Below are 21695 nucleotides of genomic sequence, written 5' to 3'. Positions count from 1 at the left end.
AGTGTTTTTAAGGGTCTGCTCTAGATATGTTTGGACTGGTGTTCTCAGTAATAAAAGTACGTAAACATGCATTAATCCTGCTGACAGGGGTTTTCAAATACCACTGCTGACTTGGAGTGCCCCAAGTTCTGTCACTTGTCTCCTGACCTCTGAGACAGGAAGTGACCACCCTCTGGCCATTTCATGACGTCTGAAATTAGGCACCTGAAATAAGACTGTTAAAATTGTTGGTAATTTGCTTTTAAATCCTATTCTATTTGTACTTAAAATCAAGCATGGCACTTGTGTTAATCACGTTCAAGTCTTTGTGTTAACTTGTTGGCTGTGAACATTTTCATAGTTGTATGGGTTGATTATGTAATCAAGGTTTTGTTGTTTGGAAAGAAATGTAATTTTAGGGAAAAATATTTATGGCTGTACTTAGCATGTAGGAAGCAGTATAAAGCTAAAAAGGTAATTTATTAAAAAATGAACATTTAGTTATTCCTTGCTGCGTGTAATGTGAGTTCTGATGGCCTTATACTGGCCAAGACTTACTTCTTTATTTCATAATCATGTTCTTTACTTATTAATGGAAACAGATCCAGTGAGGTGATTCATGAGTTCTTTTGATAGTTTTGGTGAAATCAAAATTAAAGAGTATGTAAAGCTTAGCTTAAATCAGAATAAGATCCCTAGTAACCTTCTCCCTCTTTTGGGAACTCTTCCATCTTTGGATCGCTAGCATTGTTGGGTGTCAGAGTAACCTCTTGGCCATTCATATAAGACATCAATTAGTAGTTGAAGACTTTCAGAGGAGACTTGAGAGCCAGAGTACAGATTAGGAGCTAAAGATCAGGCGCTTGGATTTGAAAGTCTGGTCTTTGTATGAGAGTGAACAGTGATTTTTTAAATTCTCTAAGGTGAAGTGAGTGCCTGAGATGAAAATTATAGTGCTCATTGGTCTGCAGGGATAGATAGTTGCTTGCTCCATGTGCACAGGATGGTACTGAGGGAGAAGGAAAGTGGTGCCCTTCCTTGATTCCCTCTTTTTTCTTTTAAGTTCAAACCTGTAGCTCTATTAGAAAGGAGAGAAAGAGAGTGGGTGTTATAATAACATGTAGGCTTTGAGACAAGCAGTTCTGGGAGTTACTTAAATAAAACCATTGAGATAATTTTGTCAAGACACAGTCTGGTTCACCAGTAAATGCTTTGGAAGAAAAAATCAGATCACTTATAACTTCCCTTATTTGCTGTTTGAGTTACTCTGCAGATTGCTATCTGCACCATCACACCTGTTCTTTTATTCTATTTCCTGTGCATAGAGTGAAGTGCATCAGAGAAATTGTAGGTGAACATAATCATGTTTAGAAACATCAGCTTTTTCTTGTCATGTTTTGAGTGCAGAATTCATGCTGAAGCAAAGGAATTAAGTGGAGAATCTTGAGAGCAGGCAGAACAAAGCCAACCAGGCAATGCACAAAAGAGATGCTGTGGTGTCCCTGGAATGTGAAAAGTGAGGTACTGAGCACAGTGGCATTGTCCCCTCTTCTCCTGGCCTGGGTAACTTAATCCTATTTGATGTAATACAGCTTATGAGAAGGATTCTTTTTAGACATCTGATTGAGCTGACAGCAGTTTTCAAAAGTACCACTTCACCAGGGAAAAGGGGAATTACCACTCAATGATGAGAATAGCTGGGTGACTGCAGAGGGGGTGAGCAGACCACGTGGTGTGGCAGGGAAAGAAAGAAAAACAGATCAACTTCATACTTTTTTTCCACATGAGGATGTTTTTACATTCTTTTCGTTCAGTTTGTGGATGTGGGTACATGGATGGCCCTGTCAAGTCATCACACTCCTGAAAGTTGCAAGGCAGAGGAGTCTTTAGCATTTGGGGACAGATGCTTTCTGCCAGTTTTGTTGATTCATCTGGAAATACTGATGCAGTTGACCTTTGTGCAATCATGGAGCTGTAGATTAAGAAACGTGTAGTGGAATATTTTCAGCATAAACTGGGAAGCAAAGAGTTATACAAAAAGAATGACAGGCTAAAAATAAGTGAAGCAAAGTTGTTGGTAGTTCTTTTTTTTCTCTAGATATGCTAGAAATTTCGTTGTTAGCAAACATAAGGTGAATATTTCCATTAAGAATAATAGTAGATATTTCTAAATTATCCAGGAGTAGGGTAGAACACAGGACTTAACAAATTTTTAAACCACGTAAAGTCTTTGTCAAGTGTGTACATTTACATGATTTTATAGATGGATACACTGAAGCAATTCTGTGACTCCATCCCGTGGGATCACAAAACATGTTAGAGGCAGAAATACAAATAAGAAATTTGTTCTCATGATTCCTTCAGAATGGAATTTTATTGGTATAGAAGCAGCACAATTACAGTGAAGACTGAAAAAAAAAAACCTTGTTCTATATGCAATCCAATGCATAACTTACCTTTTGTTTATTCTTTTTTCTTTTCTTTTCAACTTCGCAAACAATTTTTATACTCTGGCAAGTGTGGAACATCATTTTTAAAAGTAAAGCAGTGAAGAGATTATGGAAAATTCTGATCTTGTTATTCAGGGTGAATTAATCTTTTTAATTGCTTAATTGATAGATTTGAGATACATTTTTACTTCCTTTAAGGCTTTTGTAAGCCACATTTTATCTTTTTGCTGTGTTAGTTTCAAGTTCACTGGTACATTGTGCAGGCTGAGTATCCTTGTTCTTTGTCACTGTATGGTTGAAACCCAGAAGCAGTAGCATTGAATATTCCAATATATCAGGAAGCACCACATCATTTGATTGCTCGATTGCTGCAGTATGAAACAACTTAGTCTTTTTTGTGTACATTTGCTTGGAAGTTTGCAATTCGTGGCACTCTTACTTTCCTAGCTGTGTAATCTGCCCAGCTCTTCCCTTCCTGCTCCGGTACAAACATTGACAGTATGATCGGTGCGGAGGCGTGATTGTGACAGCACAAAAGCTAAAGTGTGTGCATAAAAGGAACCAAATCACTTACGCGCAATTAATGTGGCCACATTTCAGGGAGATCACCAAACCATGGCTAAAAGCACACTTTTATATAATTACGTTGTTATTTTCTCTTTGATTCGTGTAAAACTGTTTTTTCTTGTTATTGAAGAAAAAACAGTTGCATTAGACTGTGAATTGTAAAGAATTCATCCGTAATAATATGAATGATAACTTATTAGTGTAAGTCACTAATAAACTGTAAAGTAATAGAAAGTACAAACCATTCAGTGGTGGAAGATTGCTTTGCTGTGAATATGTTAAATCCAGCCTAATAGGAACAGGTTTTGATGATACAGCAGTAAATCCAAAGTTCATTTAAAGGTTAAGTGAACAATTACTGCAGAAATTTCTTTCTGGATGCCCAAGAGGAGCACAAAGTTACCAGAACTAGGATTTGGAGCCAGTGGTTCTGGCAAGGTATTCAAGCATCTCTTTCATGGTACTGCTGAATGTGGCAAAACAGACTCTTACTCTTCATAGGTAAGCTTTCTCTAGAGGGGCTGGGAGAGAAATGGGTCGGGTTCTGTGGAGCTTCCACATTCGCAATGAATTATGCGTGCTGTGGTTTCAGCCCAGCCAGCAGCCAAGACTCTGTAATTCCCATTCTAGCCACTGTAAAGAAAGTTAACTCTACTCCAGCCAAAACCAGCACTATTGTGTTATATGTAGTCTTTAATCTTTCAGTTTGCAGGGTAATCTAAATATCCGTTCCCCCTAACTGAATATATGTGTCTAATTTAATTGGCAGAAATTAGGTTTTGAAATTCCAAGTGTCTGGCATTACCACACATCCCAGCTGGGTTGTGCTCTGGCATGGAGAAAACATAACATCTTTGCTTTTTTCCCCCTACTGGTCACTTTGCATTCTCTTCTGCTAGAAAAGCTGTAGGCATTGCCTGGATTTCCTCTACACAGAGCAGGAATTTCACTCAGGATTTATCAGCTATGGTATCTCTTGTCAGATGCACACAATGCATTGGCTTTCCTCCCACCTCAGTATGGAATCCAGCTGGTGTTTCTGCAAGAGTCCTTGTGCCAGATCAAGGGGCCATAGAGATGATGGGTACTGGAAAGTCTGAGATTCCTCCACTTGCCTCCTTGTGAAGTTGACTGTGAGAATTTCATCCCTTTGTGTGTTGTTTTGAGGCTGTTCTTTACCTAGAAGTGCACATGAACCTCTGTTCCTGAGTTACTCATGCAGGAAAAACTGCATGGGGTTACTCAGTGCTGCTTCCCAAAATGTGTGTTTCTGAACCTCCCCATAGCCATCAGCCCTCCAGTCATGTCAGATTCCTCCTTTGCTTTTAATATTGGCAGTCAGACAAGTAGGAGTTTTGCTAACAGCATGATGAAGGAGTTGTTAAAGCCTAAAAAAATTAATTTACATCCATTTAATATTTAGCTTCCTCTACTCTACCGGTGATGCTAGTGGAGGCAGTGGCTGTGACTGTGTCTATGTTAGGATAAAAGTAAAATTAAAAAGTTAGCTGAGAGATTATCATACGTTTGAGGTAGACAAAGGTGTGTAACTTGGGTATCCACTAAAATAAACACTTTTGTGTATCAACACTGAAATTCAGTCTATTTGTGATTTTCATGATAGAGGGTATCGGGCTGTCTACAAATACAAGTGCTTTCTACAAAATTATTCTTCTGAATAATGCTCCAATTCATTTGCTATTCCCTACCCCACTGAAACTCTGCATGCCTATCTGCTTAAAATCAGCAACAAGTGTAGCTAGTAATGAAATAATTCAAATTTAGTTTATTTTGTTTCATGATGCACAAATAGGAAGTCATTTAAGTGTGACTGATTTTATTCATCCACAGTAGTTGTTCATCTGAAATGCTATTGAAATTCAGTAATTGGAGATTTGAAATACAGTATTTGACAGATGGTGTGGGTGGTTGTGCCATTTCCATGATAAATCTACTTACAAATATAACCACAAGGAAGTTGTGTTCATTCCTTGACTATGGGAACATATAGATGGAAAAAGTGACAAACGTGACATATGTGTCTTGGTTCTTCGTTTTCCTCCTATAATGATTTGAATTCTTAAACTGTAGTGCAAGAGAGAGGCTTCTTTTACTTGTCTGAAAAGGAGTTGCTAAAATATTCCTTCAGTAGCCTTCCTTTTCTTATATTTTCTTTGAAGCTTTTCTTATAGTGAATTACTTTTGTAATGTCTTCAAGCTTCAGTTAGATAGCATTGCTCATTTTAGATGAAAACAAAGTAGGAGCTTCTCTAAAATACATTTACTGTTAACTGAAAGTATTTGGAGTCTGGAGAGACAGACAGTCCTGTTGCCCCAGGGCTTACTGTTGAAACTTAGAGATGGTAAAATGATACAAATAAAAACTATACTGCATTATCCAGTTTGAATATTCTTTTTTATTCTTTTTGTGTTTTAACAGAAATCACCGATGCTGGCACTAGAGGAACCCAAGATACAATTAAGGGTGTGAAAAGAAAAAAGATTGTGTCTGAAAACCATCTTAAAAAAATACCAAAATCGCCTTTGAGAAGCCCTGCTGAAGCCAAGGTTAAGCAAAATGTAGACCCTTCACCGCTAAAAGCTCTTCCGGATGCCTCCGAACATGCCAAGGCACAGGATCACCTGCCTGTGCAAAATGGAAGTCAGTGTACCAAACAAAATGGGGGAGCACTTAGCGGTGAGATAAGTGTTGAAACAGCCAAATCTGAGACATCAATGCAGGCAAAGCTTTCACTGACGCATCAGTCCTTAGATTTGTGTAAACAGGCGGCAGGGGATACTGATGCAAACCAACTGAACTCAGCAGAGAGGAAGCCTCCCTCAAACTCCTCATCAAGTAATACAAAGACTGACAGTAATGAATGTATTAATTTTGTTGATTGCAGTACGTCGTCCCCATGTACACGTACTGCATTCGATGTCTTACTAAAAGCTATGGAGCCTGAACTGAACACCTTAGCACAAGAGTGCCCCCCTTATGGGATGCAGATAGAGAAACTGAGACCAAATAAAACTGTAAGCACCTCTTCTAGTCTCATGTCCAATACAATAAGTGTCCAAAATCAGTCTGCTTTGTCACAGCAGGAGTTTCCAGCTGGACCTCCCTATTATCCATGTACGTTGAACAATGTGCATGTAGCAACAGCAGCCAAGACTGGACAAGCACAAGGCCAATCAGTTTCTCATTCACAAGACCTTATTACTAAAACCAGTCAGCAAAATCACCAGGTTGTTATGTGTCCAAGTTTAACTAGGTCACTGGTGCAACAGCAGAGTCAAGAAAACCCCAAGCTCCAGCAGATCTACAGCATAGCAGTAACTTCATCTGTCGTTCACACCTCATCTTCCACTGTGACTCAGGTTTTTTCTCAAAATCCACTAGTAGCTAGTTCGTCTTCACCATTGTCAATTAACACATCAAGTTCAACACAGTTGTCTATAGGTCCCGTGTATAATTCAGCCCAGATAGCATCAGTTGTAAACCATGGTGTAGAACAAATATGTAACCTCTTGAAAGACCAGAAGCCTAAAAAGCTAGGGAAATACGTCTGTGAGTATTGCAATCGGGCCTGTGCCAAGCCCAGTGTTCTCCAAAAGCACATCCGATCCCATACTGGAGAGCGACCATATCCTTGTGTGACTTGTGGGTTTTCATTTAAAACCAAAAGCAATCTCTACAAGCACAAAAAATCTCATGCACATGCTATCAAACTTGGACTTGTCCTACAACCAGATTCAGGTGGCCTCTTCTTATCTCATGACTCAGACAAAGCACTTAGCATTCATTCAGATGTGGAAGAAAGCGGTGAAAGTGAAGATGAAGGCACTGCAGATGAAAGACAAGATGATCAAGAACTGGAACCCACACAGTTAGTGAAAGTCATTTCAAGTGCAGAAACTCTGCAGAAAGGAAGCCCTATTCCATTAAGCAACGCAGACTGTATACAAGGTGACTCTTCATTACATGATACAGAACCTCAAGTAAGGGCAGCTTTACCAAAAGTAGTAGTTCATCCTGTAAATGTTTCTCCATTGAGGGCCGATAGCCCAAAAGTGACAGAGCCAGCACCTGAGCTTGCTGCAGCACAGAGAAAAGGAGATTCTAAAGTCACAACTCTTCAGTCAAGTTTAACGCATACAGCCCCATTCAAGGAGAATGACATAAAGCAGCATCAGAAAGTAGAAGCAGGCCTGTTAGAGGAACAACCAGGACCTACAGGAGGACCAGTGCATGGTCAACTCCAGAGACAACAAGCAACTGATGGTTCTCAAGATCAGCAAGGAAAATGTCTTCTGAGCCCTAGAAGTTTAGGTAGTACTGATTCCGGTTATTTTTCTCGTTCCGAAAGTGCCGATCAAACAATGAGCCCTCCAGCTCCTTTTGTAAGGGGGTTGTTGACCTCCGAGAAAGATCCAAATAAAAATCCGCCATGTGTGCCACGAGCAAGTGGCATGGTAGCATCGGTGGTACAAACTGTTTGTGCTGAAAAAAATCTGATTCTCTCTGGGCAAATGCGACCTCCCTTGGCAACAAAAACTCTTGAGGAGCGTATCTCAAAATTAATTTCTGATAATGAAGCTGTTGTGGATGACAAACAGTTAGATAGTGTGAAGCCAAGAAGAACATCTCTTTCAAGAAGAGGAAGCATAGATTCACCAAAATCCTACATATTTAAGGATTCTTTCCAGTTTGATTTAAAGCCCATGGGAAGAAGAACTAGCTCAAGCTCTGATATACCAAAGTCTCCTTTCACACCCACTGAGAAATCCAAGCAAGTTTTTCTTCTTTCTGTACCATCCCTTGACTGTTTACCTATAACACGAAGTAATTCCATGCCTACCACCAGTTACTCAGCAGTACCTCCTAATGTTGTACCTCCCTCTCATCCTCTTCGAGGAAGCCAGTCATTTGATGATAAAATAGGTTCTTTATATGATGATGTTTTTGTGTCGGGACCTGCTACTCCACTGAACCAAGGTGGACATCCTCGGACCCTGGTTAGACAGGCAGCAATAGAAGATTCTTCTACTGGTGAAAGCCAAGGTCTTGGACCAGTGCGATCTGTAGAAGAAAGTTATCTGGGGTGTAATTTATCAAATGAATCCTTATTGCAAAGAAGCAAATCCCTGGCACAGGGATCAAATTTAGAAAAAACAAAGAAATCCCCTCAGGTGCGAGGAACAATGTTTGAATGTGAAACCTGCAGGAACAGATACAGAAAACTGGAAAATTTTGAAAACCACAAGAAATTTTATTGTTCAGAGTTGCATGGACCTAAAACTAAAGCAGCAATCCGAGAGCCTGAGCACAAAACTGCTCCAAACAGTACACAGCCTCAAATTCTACACTACAGAGTCACAACTTCAACTGGTGTCTGGGAGCAGACAACCCAGATAAGGAAAAGAAGGAAAATGAAAAGTGTTGGTGATGATGACGACCCACAGCAAAATGATACAACTGTATCATCAAAGAACACTGAAGGCCAAAACAAGTCAGCAAATTCTTCCAGTCTGTCAAAACACAGCGCCACAACTGTGGTAGGACCACAACAACCAAGCAAACTTCTGCTTCAGAATTCCCAAATTCAGCTTGTGGCTCGCGGTGCAGATCAGACTACAGAGCCAAAGATGGCTCCACTCATTGAAAAGCAAGCAGGTTCAGTTGTGCAAGAAAAGGTGGAGTTAAAAAGACAAGGGACTGGCATTTCAGTAATACAGCACACGAATTCACTGAGCAGAAATAGCTCATTTGAGAAATCAGATTCATTTGAAAGAGTATCACCAGTTTCTTCTCAGGAGCCCAACAAGGCTGCAAAGCACCGCTCTTTGAATACAGTTGTAATCCAAGAAGACAGACACTCTCATCTAAGCACTCCCCAGCATCACCAACCCTTGTCATCAGAACTGCCTAGAGGGGAAGTTCAGGGGAGCCAGTTAGTTTCTAATGAGAGAAGTGCACCACTTCAGTCTTCAAGACTTGTTCGCCAGCATAACATCCAGGTTCCTGAAATACTGGTCACAGAAGAACCAGACAGAGAGCAAGAAAACCACAGCAGCGACCCAGAAAAGACAGAAAGGTTTAACTGGCCACAACGCAGTGAAACGCTGTCAAAATTGCCAACAGAAAAGCTTCCACCAAAGAAGAAGAGAATTCGGTTGGCTGAAATAGAACATTCATCTGCTGAATCAAGTGTTGACTCCACACTTTCCAGAAGCCTAAGTCGGGAGAGTAGTTTGTCTCATGCCTCCAGTTTCTCAACTTCACTCGATAAAGATGAAACTTTAAAGGCTGAGAACCCTTCCAAAGCAGACTCTGTTAGTAAGTCATCAGAATTCCTCATGATTCCTGCTGGCTCACATGCACTGGCAGTGCCTGGACCTCATTACCGGGAAATGAGACGTGCCGCCTCAGAGCAGATCAGCTGCACGCAGCCCTCGATGGAGGTTGTGGACTACAGGAGTAAGTCTTTCGACTGTGGAAGCATGTCTCCATCAAAACCTGTCCCACTTGTAGAGGTAGCCACTCCAAAAGTGTCATCTGCAAATGGAGCTGCTGGACACGTGCCTCTGCTGGAAAGGAGGAGGGGGCCATTTGTAAGACAAATATCTTTAAATATTGCTCCAGAAAATCAACCACCTCAAGTGAAATCGACTTCTTCATTGCAGGCAGCTCATGCCACAGATGTGCCCACAGTGCCATTGCACAGGCTGCAGACTTCTGGCAAATCCTCAGTGGAGTTTCCTTCAAGTACTCAGCATTCACAGACTAACTCCAGGCCTCATTCAGCGGTTCAAAATTATAATCCTGCTAGCCTGTCTTCAGCTCAGCAGCCTCTAGATCATGTGTTGAATAATCAAGGCCAGCCATCCTTGACTCATCAGCTTTCCCAACCATCTACTAAAACATCAGCCCAAGGGGAGCAAGCAAGCGCAAACTCACTTTCTTGTCATCCTGATGAAAAAAGGGACTGTTTTGCTCCGAAGTATCAACTTCAAGTTAAAACGTTGCATATAGGTGAGCCATACTCTTCTAAATTGCTAAAAAATACTTTATCAGCTCAGACTGGTCCAAGTCAAGTTGGAGTGGACCAGAATGCATCTTCCTTTGAAGTGCAGACAAAACTCTCTGACATATCTAATCCATACTCTGTGCCTCCTCTAAAGCAAATTGTTCCTAATAACTGCAGCAGTCAGGTACATCAGATTGCTCCTTTTGTGGTTCCCGTCCGTATTCAGAGCAGTATGCCATCCTATGGCTTCGCAACTGTTACACCCCTGCCTCACATTTTAGTGACGCAGGATCAGTCTGTCTGCAAAACAAATGTTATGACAGTGCCAACGCTTGAAGGCAAAACTCAGCTGCCAAAATCTCACAAAGATCATCAGAGGACTTTGCCAAATTCATTTGAATTTGAAAATTCGCCACTGGAAAGTGGAACCAGAAGTTCACCTTTGTCAAGCTCTTCTAGTATCATTCAGAAAGTGCCAGTTTGCGGACTCTTCCCTCAACCAGAAGTTACAGCTTCAAGTAAACGAATGCTTTCCCCAGCAAACAGTTTAGATATTGCCATGGAAAAACAGCAAAAACGTGTTAAAGATGAGAATGGAGCTGCTTGTATGACAGATGCTAGACCATTGCATTCAGTGAATGTTAGATCGAATGACCCTACTAGTAAGCAAAAGAAAGTTTTGGTAAGACAGGTTTGCACCACAGAGCCTCTTGAAAATCACCTCTTGGATCCTGATGTTGTTACACAGCATGAAAAAGGCAGCAAGGCCAGTGCTTCAGACCTGCCTGACCATCAACCGTCTGACACTGGGGTTTCAGAAACCCTAAAGAAGTCACCAGAATCTGAAGACCTTAAGTCTTTCACTTCACAGGTGTTTGTAGTTAGGAAACCTTCTGAGTTGTCTCCAGTGAACAGCCAGAGTTCTCTTCTCAAGGCTGTAAGTAGCAGCCAAGAAAGAAGGTCCCCAAGTAGCAGTGATGAGAGCACCCGTGTCAGCAGCCCGGGCCAAGCAAAGCCTGTAGCGACACTGGCTGTGATGAATGCGGGAGAAGTGCAGAGGTTGTCGTTCCCAAGCCTCAAGACCACAACGAATTTTACCTGGTGTTACCTCATGAAGAGAAAACCATTGCATCTGCTGCAAAATGATCAAAAAATCTCCGCCTATTCTACATGGACCATTAGTCCCAACAACCCCAATCCACTCGGTTTGTCGACAAAGGTAGCTCTCTCCCTCCTCAATTCCAAACAAAAAGTTGAAAAACCACTGTACACTCTAGCAAGAACTACGCACCCCAGATCTGATGTATTGGTCTATTCAAGCAAGTGGAAGAACAGCTTGACTAAGGTACTTAAGCTATGTTTGATGTATACTGATCATTTACAGAGGATTTGCTTTGGAAGTCATACTTCATATTTTAGAGAATGTAATATGCCTGACACATACCATATATGTGCTTATTTATTATTCTAATTGTGCTGAACCAAACTACTAAAAAGATCTTAAGTAATTCAATTAAGAAACCTGTTCATAAGGATTTATAATTTTTAATGGAGATTAGTTCCTGGGTTTAAATCTGTGTATTGGGTGTTTATTGTGGCAGGAATGTGTTTGGCTATTTTTTTTTTTTTTTGTCATGCAAAGGGTAGAACAAAATAAGTCTGATATAATTAGTATTTTAAACACTTCTAACTTAAATTAATTTAAGATCATAACTGCATATTTTGCCTTAAAAGTTAGCTTAGGAAATAACAGTAAGAGTATTTTCTGCTTCAGAAGAGTGCTCAGCTTGAGCAGGTGTCCATGGATACATCATGAAAACAGTTTTCACCATCACTGATCATCTAATTGTGAGAGGAACAGTATACTATTTCCCTTTCTCCCGCCTAGATTAATCAGTGGTATGAAATAATAGCAAAAATACTAAGGTTTAAACAAAATGGCCACTAAACAAAATGGTCATAAAACCACCGATAACTTGTTGGATTGATACGGCTCCAAAGATAACACTAAATCTTGTGCCGAAGGATATAATGTAGGCAAAGGTTGTGACCCACATGAAAAACCACATCATTCCAGAGTCCAAAGTGGCTCTGGAATCCAAAGAGCAAAATTGTCTCTTTCTATTTCCTTAGCTGTTTTGAGGCTGCATAAATGTGATCAAGATTTTACTTGCTGGACAGTTGCTATGGACAGGACCAAAGCTGTTTCGTTGAGAGTGGATTTGGAGTTCCTTATTTATTGAACCACTGCTGCGTGTGGGTGAAGGCGGCTCTTAGCTCCACATTATGGCAGCAGGTGTCAGTGTCTCTGTAATGGAGGCAGTAGTGGATTTTATTGTCCCACCTACTGAAGCTGTAAAGCTCTCTCAAGCATGCAGCACGGTTCTGTGCTTTTCCTTGCTCTGTGCTGCATACACCATGTCTTTGATGCCAAACACACTGGAGCTTGTAGAAACAGGGCATCCGCAAAGCCACAGACCTTCCTTTCTCCATGATCCTTCAAGGCATGGGAATGGTTTGGCAAGGGGGTAGAAGTGACTGTAACTTGTCCTAATGCCATCAGCAAAATGTCCCAGACATTGGGACTCAGGGTCCATAGGCCAGCAGTCACTCTACGGGAGACATTCCACAGCCTTGGGAGAAGACCCCTGTTGGTGTGGGTGTTGAGGGACGGAAACTGCTGCTGTCAGAGGTCATCCTGGATTGTTTTGATGTCTACTAAATGTTTTGCTAAGATACAGCATTGTCAGTGGAGAGAAAAGCAATAGGAAGAGAAATTGTGTGACAGGAAGAAGTAGTTTCAGAATTACAGGGTGAGTTGAGAAAATAATGCAGAAACCTTTAAGGCCAGAAGGGCAGTAGGGTTCAACCTGGTCCTCCTGAATCAGTGGGAGACTTGCTAACATTTATATTGGAGTTCAAAACTTTATCCATAATGTTTCCTGCATAAAACGCATGCAGGCTGCTGATTTTGTTTTAGTGTTGTAGTTGAATTGAATTGTTGGTTCCATGTTAGTGTGCTGCCTTAATTTAAACTCCTACTACCTTTTTTTTTTTTTTTCCCAGTCTGCTTCCTCATACATTTCATGGGATGTTGCACTTAAATAGTGCTAATTTTTTAAAAAAAAAAAGGGAAACAAATGTTTAGGTTTTTTCATTGTATGTAGTTGGGCGAGTCTTTCTAAGGCAAGTCTCACATCCTTGTGTCATTGAGTCATGTTTGTTTTATTTTTGAGGAGCAGTCTATCACAGAAGAAATTCTGTGATAACAAAGCAATTGTATGCCTCTTGAAAAACAGATTTTCTGTACAAACAAATTATGTTTAGAATACAAATAATGGATAATAATATTTTGAAAAAATATTTTGACAGCACCATTTTAAAACACTCCAGGAGTGCCTAAATGCTGTAATAGGCAGCTGTCAGGTACATTTACAGTGCTTCTGCCACAAAAAAAACACAGTTACTAATCTTTCTTCAGTCTTTCTTGCTGATGTTTTGAATGAAGTGCATGAGCATGATGGAAATGAAGAGATTTTTAAGCTCTGCATGGGCTGATTTACCAGCTTTGCTCAGAGCCATTACCAAGGAAAAAAGTGCAGTGAATAGCACCAATTAAAGTTTAATTAGCACCTCAGAACATATGAGCAAGGTGTACCATGGCAGAAGTTGAAAATTTCGAAGACCTCATAGGTTTTTCTGTCTAATACTTCTAGAGTTTGTCTGCTTTCCCTTCTGATGATTTAGGCAGCAGGATTTCAGCTGTTTTCCAGAATGATGCTACTGTTACAATATAGCTCTGTGTTACCAGTCTCCAGTTAGACCTTGTAATGGAATAACTGATGCCAACTTGGAAACTTCCTCACAGAAGCCATGTTTAAAAAAAAACAGCAAAAACTGAAATTCCTCAGCTTAGGTCCAGTAATTCCACTATGGGGTTTTCTTGTTGGAGTCCGAGGATGGAAAACATTGGAGATAATTTTGCAAATTAATATTCCATAAAAAACAAACCACAACAACAAAAAGACAAAAAAAAAAAAAAAAAAAAAAAAAAAAAAAAAAAAAAAAAAAAAAAAAAACACCAGCTAATCAGCACAAACAAAGCCAACAAATAAAATAGCAAGTAATTCTAAAAAAAAGAAGTGGTTGATTTCCTGCTTAGAACTTTTGCAGGGTCCTGAGTTCCTTGGGGAACCATGGTTTGGCTTGCAGGTGTTGGGGGTTGTGTTTGCTCAAGTGGTTTGCACATTTTAACCCTGATCTGACAGAGAGCTTTAGGTGCTATGACAATCCAATTTACAAATAATAATAAAAATGCAGCACTGTTATGTCTCACCTTCTCTCTCTCAGCCGTACCCTTTCCAGACTCATTTGGTGTGTTCTGCTCGTGGGGCTATAACTGCTGATCTTCTCACCAAGATAAAGCAACTTGCTGAGCTGTTCTGGGTTTGTCCACAGAACTAAACCATGTTTACAGACACCTCGTGCTGCTGCATGACCACTACTAATCACTGTCACAGAAAAAGGCAGTTCTTTCAACAATAGGTACCATGGGAAAAGATGATACACGTGAACCAAATGCAAACAAAAAGGAACCCTGGGACTTTGTTTGCTCTTCACAATTCACTGCTCAGAGGCAATAGGTGAAGTTGCCACGTTCCAGTGATTCAGAAAACAAACCACAAAATGTTATTGTGAAAGATGCTCCTGGAATGAGTGCAGCATGTTAAAATGTAACAGGAGGTTTCACCTGCATGGAAAAGGCTTATTTTATCTCCCTCCTCTTTTTTATTTTAGTGTTCCATTTATTATTACTTTTCACCACTTTTCCTTACTTGAGTTCACTGGTGTTATATCAGGAGTTCTTTCTCAAGTCTCCACATTGATTTTGGCTCTTCTTGCTAAAGTGAATCAGTAGTGTGTGCAATATTCCAGGGTGGTGATTTTTGAGCAAGGATAGGCAGAAGAATGGAAAGTTTCTCCTAACTGTGGAAAGCTTTCCGTTCTTGGATGCTATGTCACAACAGTCCAGCTCACCACTGGAAAGTAGTTAAATGTAGAATGTTTTTATGTGTAAACTAGTAAAAGTTTAAGGATATTAAAAAAAAATCCCCAAGTGGCGACGTGCCAGTGGGAAAAATGTTTAATGAATATTCTAATCTGAAATTTATAACTTTGATGGTTCAGGCTATAAGCATGTTTTTTTCCAAAGCATGTTGTAAAGTACCAGGAGTATCTATTGAACTCTGGTCTCTAGGCAGTCCTAAGAGCAATTTTTTTTCAGTTTTATGCCAGTAATTGAGGACAGTGGAGTTAAATTGGAGCAAAATGAGTAAAGTAGAAATGAATCATGCCCTTGTCTCTACTGGAGTAGAGGGACAAGTTTCTCTGTTACAAACAGAAGGCAGAAGTAGTCATAGAGAGGAACATTTTATGGCACTGCTGTTTTTCTGCCCTTTCCATCAGTTCATGTGGCGCATGGGGGGATGTCAGGTGAGGTACATTAAATGATTTCCACACAAGAAACCTATGCTCCTTAAGGACTGGTGGCTTTTTAAAATGTACAGAGGGCCCAAGTAATTTTCATGATCAGTTTGAATTTTTTCAGAAAAAGCTAAACAGGCTGCATTTTTCATTGTCAGCAAGCATTTCTGTAGATTTCTGTGACAGAAACTGAATGTTTCTGTTACTCTGACATCAGCATTTTGCATGTCCAAGACACTGAAACAATTTCCTAAAGTAGCCAATAACCAATAAGCTAAAGTAGAGCAGGGGAGGTAAATAATTTTAACACATAAGTTGGGCTATCTTATATCTATACATAGACACATGCTTAAAAAAAAGAATGGGTAGCGAGAGCATCAGAGGTATTTGGTTTCATGATAGTTTTTGCATTCTGAGTGCTTTTGTGAATATAGAACTTACTGCAACAGTTTCATCATAGTTTGGATAACAACGTGGGTCTAAGACTTCTGTAATCTTTCTTTTTCCCTTGTCTTTTCACTACTTAAAATTAAATGTGCAAAAAAATTGCTATGTAGTATTGAAAGATCAGGCACTTAAAGATTGCATTATTTCAGCTGCTGGGAATATTTATGTAGTTGGTTTGTTGTGTGTGTTCTGTATTTTCTACAGCTCTCTTCCTGTTAAGCTACTAATGTCACCTTGTTACTCTTTGTTTGCAGTGGAAACAAAAGCAGTTCATGTGCAAGGTAGTGCATAGGAACTGCAGAATGGCTGAGTTGTGTTTGTTGGAGCAGGCTTCACTTCTGATATTTGTCATCCAGAACATCTCCTTTCACCTTGTATGAGTGCTGTTAAAACATGCAGGGTGAAATTTCTTTCTTCCTACACATAGGCAGAGTTGTCATGTGTGCTTTGGTAGAAGTGCTCAGACGTTTGAAATGCAGCCTGAATCAGCCCAGAGGGCTGTATGAGGGCATACGGATTGGGGTAGTGCTTGTGCATGTGCTGCTTCCTTTCTGTTGAATAGGAAGATGCTTTTCCTCTGATCTGTGTTAATTCCTTATCATGTGGGAATTAGAAGTGAAGGCAGTGTCTGAGGCTGCATCAAGGACAATGGGCAAGGACCAGGTGCCAGAATGATGTCACTCTTCAATATATGTAGCAACCAGCATAACTGATCAGTCGTTTTAAGCCAGCCAGTGAAGTCATTCCTCTTGCCAAGAATACACAAGCTTACAGCATTAAATTTTATAATGAGTGAAAAACATAAGGCCAGACTTTTTTTTCTCTCATCATTTTATTCACTTATCAATATGAGCAAATGAGGTAAATATGCCAGCTATGTGGGTAGAACAGTTTATAAATATAGCAGTAATAATTGCTGGCTTATTGGATCATTTCTTCATTGTTGCCCATTTTATAAATATTCTAGCATTGGAAGGAGTAGATTTTAATTGGGAAATGTTGGGGGAACTCATCCTCCTTAAAATAAACAACAACAACAAAAAAGTTCCTTGACTAATAATCAAGGACAATAAAGAAATATAATCTTGTTCTGCTATACAGCTGTATGCTTTGTCTTGTAATTTGGTCTGGCAATAGAATTTTAAGTGTGGAGTCTTGCTTTGGAAGGGTTCTGGAACCCCTTTTAATTACCTTGCCAAATCAGGAATACTCAGTCTCTAGAACAAAAGAGCTGTAGTTCTTGAAAAATATTAGCACTCAGAAATGTTACCTGTTAATAACCTCCCTAGGTACCCCCCTCCTTCCCACCCTTCTGCTCTGTGCTGTGCCCTGGGAAGGCAGCTCCCACCAGCCTTGAGGCGTTGCTATGTCCTGGGTCAGCAGACACGTTGGTCCAGTTGCTGCTGTTCAGGAGCTAAAAAGCATCACCTTCATCTTCCCAGAACAAGGAAAAGGAATGTCCTACTCCAGACTCAAAACATTCCTGGTTTCCTACAGGGCAATAATGTGTATAGATTTAGCAGTCCACAAACAGGCAATGCATAGTAGAGAAGAAGTTTAGCAAAAGGTATTTTTTGTTTCATGTATCTTAACCGTTTTAGAAACCAATTATTAGAATTGTCGCTTTTACAATGCTTTTATTCACCATAAGTCAAATGTTTGAATAGCATATGAAAGACACTAATTTTAATGATAAGCATATATCATTTTCTTTCAGAGAGCATTAAATAGGAAAAAATTGACTCCAACTGAATTCAGCAACAAGGAAAATTCTGAATCAAGCACTGAGCATGATAAAGAAAACTCCTTTATCAAAACTGTACCAAGAAGAGTTAAAATATTTGATGGAGGGCAAGTATTCTGCTTTGTATACTAGATAGTCATTGGGAAGATATTTTTTCCTAGATTCTAGACTTTGCAGAGATGTTTCTTCCTGATTGATTTATTTTAAACAAGTTTCCATATTGTGGTCTGTGGATGTTGGTTTATGTTTCCAAGAAAAATGGAAAGTCATCAGTAGCATGGAGCCATGAGAGTTATAAGAAGGGGTAATAGAATAAAGAACAGTAGGCAGTGCAATTCATTTTTTTTTCCAGGGAATGAGCATTAATCAGCACTAAAGGCAGTTAGATCCAGAGATGTAAATCCTTTTCCAATGTTTCTCTTACATGATAAATAATGCCTATTCTGCAGCAAGGTTGTGTAACTGTAGCTGGAGAGGAAATAGTCCAGAGGCTAAGCAGCAGCCTGTGGTGCCGTCTCTGTCTGGCACCTTGCTGTGGCATATGCAGGCTGGAGAGCTCTGATTTGAAAAGTGCCATGGAAATACTTACTGAGAGCTCTCCTCCCTCTACCCATCATACTTTAAATCTGTTGCTTGATATAAATGACAGTTGCTTTAGCCACATTGTTGTGCTATGCACAACATCTTATAAAACAGATTTTTAAATAGAAAAGTGCCAGTGACACCTGTAAAATTTTGTGGCTCAAAATAGTGCATATTTGATTAGTCTCGATGGTCAGCTTTAGGGTTCCCAGTTTGAATCTAGTCTAGGCCAGCAGTTAAATCATTACCAGCTGCCCAGGTAAAATACTGCTGTGTCTCTGCTCAGATCCAGACATTGCAAGGACCAGGACACAAAAGCTAAACACAACATTTGGCATCCTTGAGTGGAAATATGAAGGGCGTAATTGAATCTAAATTACTTTTTCCATCTGTAGACAGTCCCCATAGGCTGAGTCCCGAGGACATTGACAGGGAATTTTAAAGACTTTCCCATCATTGTAACTAATGTTATTCCTTTTCTGCACAAGGCAGAGCCTCAAAGATGCTCTTTTAAAGTTCTCTTGCGGTGCTCAAACCTGCTTCCAAGAACTGACACCTTTAAAAGATATGTTCCTGTGTTGCTGAGAGGAAATTTGAAATCTTTAAATGCTTAGTATCAACAGTACCTCTATTAAAAAAGACTAGCTGCTATTCCTAAACAAGTCTGTGACTAGCTAGTGATAAATACATATATGAATATAACAAATACATGCAGGAGTGAGCAGAGAAAGAACGTGATTAGTTTTGTCAGTCATTGATGTTCATCTAATGTGTTATTTTAAAAATTCTGGTAGATGAGAGTTTCTAGCAGGACTCATTTTCCCATTACACCTGATTGCCTTACTCTTATGGTACTGTTACTAGGTACAAGTCAAACGAAGACTATGTGTACGTGAGAGGGAGAGGGAGAGGGAAGTACATCTGTGAGGAATGTGGAATACGTTGCAAGAAGCCCAGCATGCTGAAAAAGCACATTCGCACACACACCGATGTCCGTCCTTACCACTGCAATTACTGCAATTTTTCCTTCAAAACTAAAGGTAAGGCTCACTTTACTGGGTATGTTTTTCCCTCTTCTTCTTTCTGCTTCAAAGTAGAATTCTTTTCTTCTCACAGTTGGCTGTTCATGAGTTAAAGAGGTTTCCTCTCTGTGGAGTTTTATTGTCTAATGCTTCAAATATTTGTAGTTTCTTATTTCCTGCTTTTCCTTTGTCTTCTGTATATTTATTCATATGATCACATCTTCATATGAATGAACTGTCTGGCATGCCACAGTGGGTGAGAAATTGGAATGGAAGAGGGAAATCATGAGAGTATGATGAAAGTTAGGTGAAGACAAGTGAGGTGGTTAGCTACTCATCCTAGACAGAGATGGGACACAGAATTTTAAGTCCCCTACAGTGTCTTTTGGAGGTAGGAGATGGACTCATATTGTATATTGTACTCATACTGGCACTCAATCAATTGCTCTAGGAAAGAAATTGGCCTCTAATAAATTACTAAATTGAAATTCTTTTTTTTTTAGCCTTGAAGGACAAAGGTTCCCTTTCCTCTTGACCTTCTAACATCCAGAATTGGACGTCTACTTTTTAAAGCCTGCTTATACCTTTAGATACTTAAATGCATTACAGTTTATGCAGGCAGTATATTAAACAGGACTCAAGTGAAACAGACAGTAGAAGTTCACAGCCAAAATATTTTCAGAAAAATATTATAAGCAGTAAAATTTTTCTTGGCTTTGAACATCATTTAGCAACAATCCTTCCCCCCCAGCTGTAACCTCAGGAACATTTGTGTTTTTAGTGGGTTTGAGACTACTCGGTGGTTGGGTGGAAAACTTACAAGAAATAACCCAGTGCTGCACAAAGTGGGATGAATAGGCTTCAGATGTGTCAAAACTCATCACTTGGGTGGGTCATCATACTGCCTTGACGATGAAATGCTGGAGTGCAAACCTAGTAAATTCCCTTTGTGGTTTTTGCAGTGGAGGGGTGCTGGCCAAGATCAAGTAATTAATTTCTGCCTGTGTAAATTTCTCTCCGGTTTCAGTTGTAGCAGATACTTGTATTCATGTGCTCTTCTGCATTTGCTATGCCTGGCTCTTGTCATTTCTGCTGACAGTCAGATCACACAGATGGGTGTTTGATGTTGGGTAAGCCACTCTTCATGAAAGGACAGTGTAGCCAGCAGCTTCATGAAGTGTGCAAAAACTGGAAAATTTGCTATTTGTGAGTCTAGTGTGCTATTTCAACATTTGGTATCAGTTACCATCTTCATTTCCAAGCAGAAATAAAAAAAGTACTCCATGACCATAGAAGAATCAGCATTTCGCTTTAATTTTTCTGAATTAAATACCCCAAAGAAATATTTTTTGTGAAGTTTAAGGTGGACAGTTACTTCTAGTAACATGCATTTCATAAATATCATAATTTACAGATCTGAGCCACTCTTAGCTATTTCTTGATGATATTTACCAGATTTTTTTTAAAGGAGAAGAAGATAGCAGCCTGTGGGGCCTCTCAGCTACACATTCACTTTTGAGATTCAGATCAAATGTGTTCATGCTAGGATTTTGAATAAAATTAACATGTTTGCTTAACTTGGCATTGAAAATGTTTACACTAAAAATAGAATTCATCTAATACTGGAAGAGCTGCAAGATAAGAACTTCAGTTTTGTGGGATAGTTTTCTGTCAACATGACTTTGAAGAGTGAATCACCCCTTTTTATACTTCGCCATAAACAAAGGAGGGATCTCTTACAGCAGTAAAAAATACATTATAATTTAGAATTTCCATCCTCAATTGGATGTTGGCTGTTGATTGGTTGTTACAAATGTACCTGAAGAAGAGATGGACATTTTGAGCATATATTTGTAGACACTTGTGTACTCACAGAGCAGGTGATTTTTATTTTTTTTTTCTTAAGGAAATTTAACGAAGCATATGAAGTCAAAGGCACATAGCAAGAAGTGTATGGATTTGGGAGTCTCTGTAGGATTAATAGATGACCAGGATGGAGAAGAAGAATTTGGTAAGAAACAGTCTTCTTTCTTTACTGAATTACTGTGTCTATTTTGTCATCTCAGCTTCTTAATCTTTCTTTTCCAAATCTTTTTAATTCTTGTACAGGGAAAAGATATAGAGATAAAAATCTTAAGAGCTAGTCCAAGGGAGCCAGAAACACTGGAAAAACTTTAACTGAAAGAAATGACAAGCATATGCTAAGGATAAATTGCTGCTGAATTTTTCACAAAGTGTTATGCAGTTTAACTTTGTCACTTTCACAGATAAATATGACAAGATTGAAAATATCAGAAAAACAGCTGTTTGCCTAGAAAAAATGCAGTCAAGTGTAGTGCCTCTTTGAAAATAGCTGTGCATGAAATGGTCCAAGTTTTGGGATGCATAT

The 21695-nt window shown here is 39.5% G+C and overlaps 1 protein-coding gene across 5 annotated transcripts in view; it reads left to right on the top strand.

Moving 5' to 3' along the window:
* The window catches only part of HIVEP1 (HIVEP zinc finger 1), a 120888-nt gene that overhangs the window by 83746 nt on the left and 15447 nt on the right, over window positions 1-21695 (top strand). For all 5 annotated transcript variants that reach the window (XM_066324618.1, XM_066324635.1, XM_066324612.1 and 2 more), the window contains 4 exons: window positions 5437-11372; window positions 17676-17809; window positions 19149-19324; window positions 21213-21317. In XM_066324618.1, the coding sequence (XP_066180715.1) occupies window positions 5437-11372; window positions 17676-17809; window positions 19149-19324; window positions 21213-21317 (6351 nt within the window). The remainder of the gene's footprint in view (window positions 1-5436; window positions 11373-17675; window positions 17810-19148; window positions 19325-21212; window positions 21318-21695) is intronic.

Source organism: Sylvia atricapilla, chromosome 1, assembly GCF_009819655.1.
Source record: "Sylvia atricapilla isolate bSylAtr1 chromosome 1, bSylAtr1.pri, whole genome shotgun sequence".
Lineage (NCBI taxonomy): Eukaryota > Metazoa > Chordata > Aves > Passeriformes > Sylviidae > Sylvia > Sylvia atricapilla.
This window is presented reverse-complemented; position numbering and strand designations above follow the sequence as displayed.